The sequence below is a fragment of the Psammomys obesus genome, unplaced genomic scaffold, assembly GCF_907164565.1.
Source record: "Psammomys obesus unplaced genomic scaffold, mPsaObe1.curated_primary_1811, whole genome shotgun sequence".
Taxonomy (NCBI): domain Eukaryota; kingdom Metazoa; phylum Chordata; class Mammalia; order Rodentia; family Muridae; genus Psammomys; species Psammomys obesus.
Window position 1 is genome coordinate 20,955,677 of NW_026596095.1, and position 12,667 is coordinate 20,968,343.

General features: G+C 42.2%; 1 protein-coding gene across 8 annotated transcripts in view; it reads right to left on the minus strand.

Moving 5' to 3' along the window:
• The window catches only part of LOC129692024 (uncharacterized), a 13,697-nt gene extending 11,382 nt beyond the window's left edge, over positions 1 to 2,315 (minus strand). For 2 of the 8 annotated variants that reach the window (XR_008722602.1, XR_008722599.1), the window contains exons 1-2: positions 2,121 to 2,281; positions 1,123 to 1,299 (exon numbers count right to left, since the gene is read on the minus strand). Coding sequence is in view for 1 of the 8 variants with exons in the window: in XM_055628257.1 (XP_055484232.1) it covers positions 1,123 to 1,299; positions 2,121 to 2,238 (295 nt within the window). In the remaining 7 variants the exon portion in view is untranslated. Of the gene's footprint in view, positions 1 to 1,122; positions 1,300 to 2,120 lie in introns of all 8 variants that reach the window. The other 6 variants (XR_008722600.1, XR_008722601.1, XR_008722603.1 and 3 more) reach the window with 6 other exon arrangements.
• Between the last annotated feature and the right edge of the window lie 10,352 nt (positions 2,316 to 12,667).

Here is a 12,667-nt window from a genome sequence, read left to right on the forward strand (position 1 = left end):
CACACACACACACACACACACACACACACACACACACACACACACACTTCAAACAGATATTAGTCAGTAATGTACACTGCTACCTAGGAAATCTAAGGAAAGAAAAACAGTTCATAAGAGTCAAAGCTAAGTCGATTCTCATTTCTAAAGCAAGGTTACTTATTTTGCAAGTTTTAGATGTTTTGTTTCACTGTTTTTATAAACACTTTAATTTATCTTATTCTATTTTATTTGTTGTGGTCCTAGGGCTTGAACCCAGGACATCACATATGCTAGGCAAGTACTCTACCACTGAGCTATATCTCCAATCCTTAAAATCAGGCTATTCGTATAGCTGATGCAGAAGTTCTTCTTTTTTTTTTTGTTTTGTTTGTTTGTTTTCTTCTTACAATATTGAGTCTCTGAAGAGATATAAATTCTAGGGGATATTTTTTCCCCAGAATCTTATATGATAGAATGACAGTGTTACAACATCTGAATTTCTTTAGGTTTGTGAAAAGATTTTATTTATGGGATGGGAGAGATGCCTCAGCAGTGAAGATCACTTGCTGTTTCTACAGAGGACCTGAGTTCGGTTGCCAGCGCCCATACAAGGGCTCCAGACCATGTGTAACTCTGGTTGCAGGAGACTTGGCGCCCTTTCCTGGGCTCCTGCATACCTGTGGTACACCTATAGTCACACACACATTGAAATGAAAACAAATAAGTCTAAAAACCTCATTTATTTACAGTGACACCGATTCTAAGTTATTCGTTTCTGAATTTAAAAATATTAAAATTTTAAGAAATGTTATGGGTATGAATGTTTTACCTACATGCTTATGTGTAATTGTACCACACGCATATGTTGTTTCTTTTAAATAATAAACAGGTTAGTTTTTGTATGTGGGAGAAATGATACTAAAACATTGGTTTTTGAAATTAGAATTGTCCTTCCCCCCTGTTTTTGTGGTTTTGTTGGGGTTATCATGGGTAGGAGCTGTTAGGCGAGGGACTGACCCTCTTTGTCTTTAGTCAATACAACTAGTTATACACATACACACATGTGCACGCATGTCTCTAAGTCCAATTTGGGGGACATTAAGCCCCATCTTATTACTTAAACTGTATTAAAATTCTTACCTGCCAAGTTAAACAAATGTTGTCTAATTTTATGACACTGAATGTGTCCATCCATTGAATGCCTGTGAGCTGATGACTTACTCTGACAAAAGTTGACATACAGAATAAAATACTCAGTGCTCTTGAGACTCCAAGACTCATTTTTATGGTAGCTTTCAAGACGACTTGGTGCACATGCTAAGTGAAGGAAAAATACACAAACGAAGCCAAACTTAATGCCAGGGAGTTACAAAATCCTCTGCTTAACTGGGTTGGGGACAAAGGTTGTTAGCCCCATTGGCCACAATTCTCCGAAAAGAGCTCCGAATGTCACGTTGACCTCCTGATGGCCACAGGGTGACTACCAAGGTTCAGTGGTTTGTTCTTGATGTGCAGCCAAACTTTTGGACATTGGTCTGATATTTGTAGCTAGAACCTTGGATTAATTTAGGGAAGCATAAAATGGGATACGCCATGCCTCAGAACATTCCTAGTTGTACTTTTATTGTATTTGATAAGGGACAGTCCATGTTTCAGATGAATTCCTTAAAATTCACACTGGGTTAAAGCAGCATGACACTTGTTATCTACGAATCACTGTGATGAGTTCAGAACTGGAAAGACAGGAAAGTAAGTATGAGCACTGCTTATGATGCATTTGTGAAGGAAAGTAATGGATAATGAGGTGGGTAGTTGAGGTTGGAGCAGGGGGAATAATGAAGGCAAGCAGGACCTCTCTAAGGAGTTAAAACAGGAAGTGAGAACAGTAGAAGACATCACGCACTGAAAGAACCACCTGCAAGCCTTTTACGTAAAGAGAACAGAAAGTGGAGCGGCGTGAGGTGAGAGAACACAGCTCTAGAAAGAGGGTGTGTCAGCTCTCGTGGGGAGCATTTCTCCTAAACTGGACTACACGTATCTAACAGTGCCTTGCTCTTGAATAGGACAGTCAAGGGTGTTGTGAAGTTACACACCCTCCCCCAGATCAGCCCCAGCAACCAGCCAGATTTACCACTTACTGTTCATGTCTGTCTCAGGCTGGTTTGGTGCCCTCTCCCCAGAACTCCAGGACCCATGCTGACGGAGCAGTTTCAGTGACAGAGCAAAACCAGAAAATACGGCAAACTCAAACTGCATGCAGGCTCATAGAGCTTCCACACATGGCACGTCACTTCCACTTGCATTTCATTGGCCAAAGCGGTGGTCACTTATCTCAAGTCATCAAGGAAGTAAAATTCTCCAGTGTGCCTGGAAAGGGATAGATCTGGTCACTCTGGCCATTGGGAGCAACTAGGAATTGTTTGCAGTACGTGTGTGTGTGTGCGGCGTGTGTGTGTGTGTGTGTGTGTGTGTGTGTGTGTAAGTGCTTGTATCTAGAGAGAAAGCCCATTATTATTTTAATCTAATTCTCAGGAGACCTATGATGACAATTAACAACTGCTAGACCAGTTGAGAACTGTCATGTAAACAGATCATTATTTTTACGAGGCAATTTGCAGCCTGAGTAAGAAGCTAAAGTGATTCAAGTTGCCTGTGTTGTATTAAGTAAAAAAAAATGAGAAAATGAATAGAACAAAAGATAGAGGTCAGAGAGCAGAAAGTAGTGGCTTAAAAATACCCAATTCTGAGGGGAAGTGACTGGTGTAAGGAGATCCCAGAAGACACCCAGGGGTGGTGGCTGATGCTCTAGAGAACTTTGGGCACTGAAAAAGGTAACTCTTCCCTGCCTTAAGAGAAAGGGACAGAGAACTGGGAATCTGCATGGAGCAGCAGTTAACTAATGAAGAGGAAGGGCAAGGCCTCTACTTTGTCTGTGATATAGGAGCAAGGTCATCGTCTAGATTAAGGTGATTGCACTGCATTTCAATAACAAGGAGTAGCAACAGGTGAAGCATAAAGTAGAACTCACTGAGAGAAAAAAACTAAATGGAGAGAAACTTAAAGAAATCCCACTGATATTAGGGACAAGGCAAGGCTGCCCTCTCTCTCCATACCTCTTCAACATAGTACTTGAAGTTCTAGCTAGAGCAATAAGACAATTAAAGGAGATCAAGGAGATACAAATCAGAAAGGAAGAAGTCAAAATTTCACTATTCGCAGATGATAGGATAGTATACCTGAGTGACCTCAAAAATTCAACCAGAGAACTCCTTCAGCCTTTAGCAAAGTGGCTGGATACAAAATCAACTCAAAAAAATCAGAAGCCCTCCTATATACCAAAGACAAATGGGCTGAGAAAGAAATTAGGGAAACAGCACCCTTTACAATAGCTACTAATAGCATAAAGTACCTTGGTGTGACTCTAACCAATCAAGTGAAAGAACTGTTTCAAAAAAAGTTCAAGTCTCTGAAGAAAAAAATTGAAGAAGATATCAGAAGATGGAAAGATCTCCTGTGCTCATGGATCGGTAGGTTTAACATAGTAAAAATGACCATTCTGCCAAAAGCAATTTACAGATTCAATGCAATTCCTATCAAATTACCAACACAATTCTTTACAGACCTTGAAAGAAAAGTTCTCAACCTCATATGGAAAAAAAAAGCAAACAAACCACAATTGCTAAAACAATCCTGTACAACAACAGATAGTCTAGAGCAATAATAATAAAAACTGCACGGTACTAGAATTGAAACAGAATGGTGGATCAATGGAACTGAATAGAAGACCTAGAAATAAATCCACATACTTATTGATACTTGATTTTTGACAGAGAAGCTAAAACCATTCAATGGAAAAAAGACAGCATCTTCAACAAATGGTGCTGGTCCAACTGGAGGTCTACATGTAGAAAAATGCAAATAGATCTATATTTATCACCCTGTTCAAAACTAAAGTCCAAGTGGATCAAAGACCTCAGCATAAAACCAGACACACTAAACCTGTTAGAAGAAAAAGTAGGGAAGAGCCTTGAACTCTTGTCACAGGAGACAACTTCTTCAACAGAACACCAACTCTTTTTGACTCTAAGATCAAAAATCAATAAATGGGACCTCATGAAACTGAAAAGCTTCTGTAAAGCAAAGAACACTGTCATCAGAACAAAATGACAGCCTACAGACTGGGAAAGGATCTTCACCAACCTTATGTCTGACAGAGAGCTAATATCCAAAATATATAAAGAACTTAAGAAGTTAAAAACCAACAAACAAAGTAATCCAATTTAATGGGGTACAGAGTTAAAGAGAGAACTCTCAATAGAGGAATATAGAATGGCAGAGAAACACTTAAAGAAATGTTCAACGTCCTTAGTCATCAGGGAGATGCAAATCAAAACAACCCTGAGGTTTCACTTTACACTTATCAGAATGGCTAAGATCAAAAACTCAAGTGACAACACATGCTGGAGAGGATTTGGAGAAAGGGGAACCCTCCTGCATTGCTGGTGGGAATGTAAACTTGTACAGACAACTTTGGAAAGCAATTTCACTCCTTCTCAGATAATTAGGAATAGTGCTTCCTCAAGATCCAGCTACAACACTCCTAGGCATATATCCAAAAGATGCTCTAGTATGCAACAAGGACATTTGCTCAACCATGTTTGTAGCAGCTTTATTCATAAATAGGTGGAATCTGGAAACAACCCAGATATACCTGAACTGTGGAATGAATACAGAAATTGTGGTACATCTACACAATGGAATACTAGTCAGCAATTAAAAACAAGGAAATCATGAAATTTGCAGTCAAATGGTGGGATCTAGAAAAGATCATCCTGAGTGAGGTATTCCAGAAGCAGAAAGACACACATGGTATATATTCACTTATAAGTGGATATTCGACATATAATATAGGATAAACATACTAAAATCAGTACAGCTAAAGAAGCTAAGCAAGAAGGAGAATCCTGGGTAGGATGATGAATCCTCACTCAAAAAGGCAAATGGGATGGACATTGGAAGAGGGAGAAAACAGCGAACAGGACAGGAGCCTACCACAGAGGGCCTCTGAAAGACTCTACCCAGCAGGGTATTAAGGCAGATTCTGAGACTCATAACCAAACTTTGGGCAGAGTGCAGGGAATCTTATGAAAGAAGGGAGAGATAGAAAGACCTGGAGGGGACAGAAGCTCCACAAGGAGAGCAACAGAACCAAAATCTCTGGGCACAGGGGTCTTTTCTGAGATTGATACTCCAACCAAGGACCATGCATCAAGATAACCTAGAACCCCTGCACAGATGTAGCCCATGGCGGCTTAGTGTCTAAGTGGGTTCTCTAGTAATGGGAACAGGAACTGTCTCTGACATGAACTTTTTTGATCTTTGGTCACCTGCCCTTGATGGGAGAGCAGCCTTACCAGGCCACAGAGGAAGACAATGCAGCCAGTCCTGATGAAACCTGATATGCTAGGGTCAGAGAGAAAGGGAGGATGACCTCCCCTATAAGTGGACTTGCAGAGGGGCAAGGAAGGAGAAGAGGGAGAGAGTGGGAATAGGAAGGGGTGAGGGAGGGGGCTGCAGCTGGGATACAAAGTGAATAAACTGTAATTAATTAAAAAAATAAATGAAAAAAAATCGCAAAAACAAAAAACCCTGAGTCCCTGTCATGCAATACTCCATAATGAGGGATGTGTTTATATTAGTTAGCTATTACTACGTAGCAGAGTACTGAACATGGAGTTGCTTTAAAGATAATATGTATAATCTCACAGCGGAATGTAGGTTAATTATCCCTGAGCAGCTTTTCTGGTTTACATGATTCAGGCAATAACCACAGTATCAGCCAATAGTGGTATCAGCCAATGACAAGGTAGATCACCTCCCAAGCACCTGCTCATGGTTATCATATTACTTATTGGTCACAATAAGGTCCTGGAGCCCTGATACACTACAGGTCTCGGGTGCTCTCTGGTTACAATCTAGATACTGCTCCCTCAAAGTGAGATTCAAGGAGTGTGGCAGCCTTTTGGGACACCCTATCTCGTTTGCCTAATGGATTCATTAGACATCACCATATCCATTCTAGAGGCAAGGTTGACGCGAGGGTATGACTTCTAGTAGGCAGCCATCATTGGGAACTATTTGATAACTTGCCTGCTACCCAGGTTGGGCTTCGCCATTATCTCGTAAGGTAAATTGTTACTATAAGTGAAGAAGCAGATACAAGAGAAAAGACCATTTATTCAGCGTATTCAATGTAGTGCCACTAAGATGGACAGTTCCAGGTTTAGGAGCTGACTCCAAGAGAGACGTTTTTACTTTCTAGCAAGCTGTTTTACTGCTTTAAAATTATTTATGTGTATATTTTAAGTAGGAAATTCCTGTGTATAGTAAAAATATTTAGTAAATAATCAGTGTTTAATAAAAAAAAATTAAACTTAAAAAAATAGGGGTTCCTGTGTCATCGGGGCTAAGCTCGTGCTGGAGAGCATAGATATACCAGAATGCCAATAAACAGAGTCCTGTGATTCCTTTTTGTCCACGGGAGCAGGAGCTGAGAATGTATTTGGATGGATCCAGGCCAGAGGATTGTCAGGGCAGGTGCAACATTTTTTTATATTCCATTTGAAGTTCAAGAGTATCTGAATGAAACTAATTTCATTTTTTAATTAAGTTTTTATTTTTTTATATTAATTGCAGCTTATTCACTTTGTATCCCAGCTGTAGGCCCCTCCCTCATTCCCTTCCAAACCCACCCTTCTTCCCTCTTCTCCTTCCATGCCCCTCTCCAAGTCCACTGATAGGGGAGGCCCTCCTCCCCTTCAATCTGACCCTAGTCTAGCAGCTTTCATCAGGACTGGCTGCATTGTCTTCTGTGGCCTGGCAAGGATGCTCAATCCCCCCTCCAGGGGGGGCGTGTTGTCAAAGAGCCAGTCACTGAGTTCATGTCAGAGACAGTCCCTGTTCTCCTTACTAGGGAACCCTAATTTTATTTTAAAGTAATAATAATAAAGTTGCTCATATGAGTGGTACAACCTTTACTTTGCATATGGAGTTCCTAAGTTTGATCGCTTGCATGGTAAAAAAACCAAAAACAGTAAGTTGGTCTATAATGGTACAAAGAAACAGCATCTACTTGTATCCTAGAGCTAACTTTCATGAACTACAGTTTTTGCTTTGTTTACAACTTGCCTTGAGCAAATGATTGATGTAGACAGCATAACCGTGGACAAGGATGAGAACCTTAACTTATTTCTTACTGCTTAAGTAAAATTAATCACGCTTCAGCCACAGGAGACTCTACATGCTATGAATACTCCCTTTGTTCACTAGTAAAAAAAAAAAAAAAAAAAAAAAAACTGGCAGAAGAAAAGTAAAAGGGAAAAAAGAACCCAGAAAACTCTAAAAATATAATTACATACCCAGACACAGAACTGCTTATCCAGGCATCTTGCTATTAATTAGTATGTTGTAAATCTTGCTGCCTTGGCTAATACTAAGACATACATTTAGAGGAACCATTAATGAAGACAAAAGAAAAACATCTGGAGTAGCCCAGCTCCCGTACAGACCCCAGGCAGAACGAACATCTTACTGCATTTTTCTTTCCTCATTTGCCTGCCAAATCCCCAGATGAAGTCACCACTACCGTCTCAGCAAGATTACATCACAAACATTTGCCATGTGTGAGATCACTCTTCGTAAAGGCTACAGATGCATGCTGAGGGCAGCATGGCTCTGAGAGCCTTACCAAACAGTGCTCCTTGAAATCTTTTATTTTATTTTCTGTTCCTTCTGAATGGAGGTCTGACCTCCTCAGCATCTGTTGCTGACTGACAGGTGAAGCGAGCAAGCCATACCTGATCATTGGGAATTGTATTTGAGGGTGAAGTTAAATGTAACTTTTTACATACTTCCTTAATGGAAAGAACTGAGCAGGAGGCAAAGAAGTTCAAGTCGTAAACCGAGTCTGTTGCTGCGAATGGCTTTTCCCCAGAAGACCCTCTCTCTCAGAATCTCAGTTGTTGATAACTAGCAGGTTTTTATCTCCAGGAACGAAGATAGTTTTTCTCCTCGCTTTTGGCCTGCCAACTTGCAGACTTGTCTTCAGCTGAGGCAAGGCTGCCAAATTGAATACATGGAGAATCTACTCAACTCTATTTATTTTAGAGTATGATAATTTGAGGGAAAATTTAAATTGTCAGTTTTCCGTTACACCCTGCAGCTCCCAGTGCTGGCTACCTTATCAGACCTAAAAACATACTTCTGTGGGAAATTGTGTAAACAGATGGAGAAGCCAAGAAGAGAGCAGGCTAATGTCTTGCCAGGGGCCACACAGTCTGCTCAGGGGAGAGCCAGGCACCCCGGAATCCTGACTGATCTATCTCCAGGTCTTTCTTCTCTAGCTGCCTAGAATATGTGGATGGTAAGGTCCCACGGCAAACACTGAGCAGAGGTTTTAGCATCCAAGAGTCAAGTTCCATAACCTTGATGTAGCCACATACCGATCTCTGGTGAGTAGGTCCAGAGGCCCAGGAACTCTGAACACTCCGAGGGCAAGGGCTCTGTTCAGTTCTTCTTTGCAGATGTGATGCCATAGCCAGTTTCTCCGTAACCCAATCTATGCTTAGTATGAACAGAATATATCTAAATCACTGGATATGTTTGCTAGGTAATATCATTTCTCTGCTCAAAATGCTGCAACATCAAAGCTCAGAGAGATTGGTTCTTGTTGCCTGTATGCTGGCATTCCCTCTGCTTTCCTGTCTAAGCCCCACAAGTCTCCTCTTCTTCCTTTCTGGTCCCTAGACGGTGGGTAGCTTCCTTAACTGGCTTTTTTTTATATTCATGGGCTCACACTCTACATATCTAAGGGACAACCCTCCTTCCTTGTCACAAGACAATATTCAACTGTCACGTTTCATGAAGCCATAGCCCTACTGTCTCTTTCAAAATTGAAATCTTCTCCCCTCTGCCGACCCCTCTTCCACTCTTCTAACCTGCTCTGTTGTCTCCATGGCACTTACCCTCTTTCAAAACTCTAATCCCATATTTAATTATTCACAACATTCATGTTTTGTTGTTGGTTTCCACCTTGCTAGCATGTAAACCTGTGAGGAAGAGGATTCTTGCGGCTCTTGTGCATTGATACTTCTAGCATTTCCCCTGGTATCACATACATCGAAGATGCTCTTTACGTGATTGTTGAATGAGTAAATGGATTAAGCCGAATTGGTAAAGCAAATGAGCAGGTGAATCCAAGGATAGAAGAAATGAGCCTTTAAAGCTAGGCATGACAAAGACTGGGCTATCAGGTGAGGTCAAAATCACAGGTGAACTTTTGTTTATATCACAGGAAGCCCTTTCAATTAGTGATGAACTTGGCCAATGTCTGCATTCTTGCCTGTAGACATCCAGCCCATAACTGTCAAGCTGGCTTGTTAACTGAGTGGTTCACTCTGGAGAATTCAGACAAAGACCTCCATGTGAAGGTTGGTGTTTCCCCATGTGCACTGAGAGCTTCCTCCACTAGAAGCGCCTGTTAAGAAATCCGCTTCCCAAGCTCTCTCTAGCTTCTAATGGATGCTGAGTAGATCCCCTGTTGGCTTGAAGGCATGCCAAAGCTTGGGGAATGAGTAACGTGTAGGAAACCTCCTGAAAAGATACGGTATAGAAGAACAGCACTTTCCCTACTCTGGTGTCAAGGTTTCACAGGAAGTTCATAAGAAAGTGCTTTGTTAATTAATTAATTTAACACCGAGTAAGATTGTTTTGGTGACAGTAATTTCCAGAACCTTTAAAAGGCTGATGTCATTCTGAGTTTCCGGGTGTTGGGTGCGGTAGGCAGCTTCTCAAACCTTCTACCCTGGGCAGCTCTTCAGGTTTCTTTTACTTCTAGCAAAGAAGATCTTTGTTTTGTTTTGTCATTAGAGAAGAAGCCTATAATAACTAATTCTTATTTTAGCTCCCTTCAGTTCTGATTTCTTTCTTATTAATTTCCCTTTAGCTTATTATATTACTGGACCTTCACATTCCTGAGGAAAAAATAATGAGATAGTATTCCTCTGTGTTACTGTTCTTGGCATGCTTAACTGCAAAATAGAAAGGTTTCGTGTGGTATTTGTGTGTGTGTGTGTGTGTGTGTGTGTGTGTGTGTGTGGTAATCCAGAATATTATACAAAGAAGTCTATATATAGTGCACCTGAACAAGGCTGCATGCCAGAGCAAAATTTGGCAGACTTGTGAGAATTCTGTCTTCTGCATGAAGCCCTATGAATTAGTGGGATGCACACAGAAATATTTCACCAGTGCAAGCGCCCATGCCCCCTGATTCTCCCATATTGATTACCACTAATCTCGCCCTCATGTCACTTTCCATTCCCTCGGAAAAAAAGCTAGGTGTGTGGCTAGAATAAATAGCCTTCTCCCCATTTGGAAACTGTGCGGGGTCTAGAGCACATTAAGCCCTTCCGTATAATGGAAGTACCCACACACTGGCAATTGCTGTCTGCAGACGTAATGAACCAAGTGGGAGGTAATGAGAAGTGACTGTCACGCCATCTCTGGGGCCCGATTTCTCCTGCTGCACAATTACACTGTGACCCCAGAGAAACCGAGAAGAGTGGAGCATTCTCTCCTTTCCTAATGATCTTCAAATCAGCCTAGCTCACGGCGTGCCTGTGGAGGGGTGCGAGCTGCAGCAGCATTTGGCAGTCCAGAGGATGTCCGCGGAAACCTGAGAGGCAGCTGTCCACATATGCCTACTCTTCCCGCAGTGCTGACTTGGCCTCTTGCCGGAAGGATGCTGGCTAGTGGGAACAGGGACAGTTTTCCCCTACTTTCCCTGGTGTGTCTTGGTGGGCGAGGACTGTTTCTTCTGTAAGTTGAGAATGAGAAAAGGTGTCACACAGCCACGCTTATGCTGCGTGAATGCACATTTCAGTTTCAAAGGGCAGGAAGAGCTTTTTAAAAATACTAAGTGCAGTGACGCCAGCTGCTGGGCACCACGTAGCTCCAGTCCCATCTCTGAACTTCATCTTAGGAAAAACCTCGTTTACAGCACCCTGGACTGCTCCTTCCAGGGGAGGAGTGGCAAGGCTGAGAAAAAAAAAAGGGGGCAGAGGGGTACCTGCTGAGTCAACTTCTCCAGAGAGTGTGTGTGAAGAAAGTGCAAAAAGGTAGAAGGCTTTTAAAATTCCTTTCACCATCTTCATTCTGCTCAGGCCTGCCCACGCTCTGGGGGAAGTCTGCCAGCTGCTCACTGAACAGTGAATGGAGACAAGCTGGGCTGCTTGTATTGCTCAGCAAGGGAAGACCAGCAGCCTGACTGGCTGCTGGCTAGACCACACTGCTCCCCTCTCTTCTGGGCCTCTGCCAGCAGGAAGCCCCCAGGTGGCATTAAGGAGAATTAGTGTGCAAATTACAGGGCCTGCTAATTTCTCACCACTTCATTAGTCGACAGTTCAACAGAGCTCTGCTGCCATTCACCTCATGTCTGAGGTGAGGGCCCCTCTCATCAGGGGAAGCAGAGTTCAATCATGTTGTGCTGACAGGATTTGTGACTTTTTGGTCTCCCTCCTGCCCTCCTCAGTGTGCACTAGTGTATTCTCTGAGCTCCTTGATAGCAGCTGGTATCCTTGGATATCACTGTGACATCTGCCTCAAATCTTCCTTTATGGAAGGCTTGGTTTGGAGTTAGCAGGAAAAGGTAAAAGCTGACCTTTTTTAGAAAATAGGTCCAAAGATGTGCCATAAAGAATGGAAGATGAAAACAATACATTTTAATGAAGTCTCTTTCTCTGTTTTCCTCACAGTATTTTCCTCATAGCATGGACAGTATTTTTTGAGGAGTTACTATGTGTCAACTAATGTCCTTTGCACGTTTATTATGGCCTGTTATTTCTATTCTATGGAGAAAGGAACTGAGGCACAGGGTGGCTAGAAACAGGAAGTGGATCCTGAATCTAAACTTTATGTACTAGGGCATTTTGCTTTCCATAACCCCTTAGTTATTATTGGATTCATTCACTAAATAGCCCAGAAACACCGATGCCTTAATGTCACTTACTTTGCCAGAGTTCCTTACCCTGTGAATCCTCTGACTTCCCTTCTGTCTTGAGGATAGGAAACAAATGCAAAGCAGAGTCGTCACTGGGAAACTGAACTACACATAGCTCCAGAGATGACAGAGTTTTCTCTAGAAAGGACCAGAGAGTTACATGCTTTAGGTTTTGCTGGTCCCTCAGCCTTTGCCAGAGCAAGGTGGAAAGTATCCAAAAACAACATGCACACGAGTCACCATCTCCATGAGCCAACACAATCGTAATGACAGGCGGCAGGTTGTGTGTGTGGAAGGAGGAAGCAAGCACTGTGGCTGCAAGTGGACTGTGTAGTACTCCTTGTTCGTGTCTATGAGGTGTCTCAATGAAATACAATCGGCACACACAGACTTGTGTCCATTTAGGACCTGGGTAAAGGTTCATGGAGAAAGTGAAGGGTGAGCTTTTCCTAAAGAATGGGAAGTGAAACTCATAACCAAACTTTGGGCAGAGTGCAGGAAATCTTAGGAAAGAAGTGGGAGATGAAAGACCCAGAGGGGACAGAAGCTCCACAGGCTGAGCAACAGAACCAAAATATCTGGGTCCAGGGGTCTTTTCTGAGACTGATACTTCAACACAAGGACCATGCA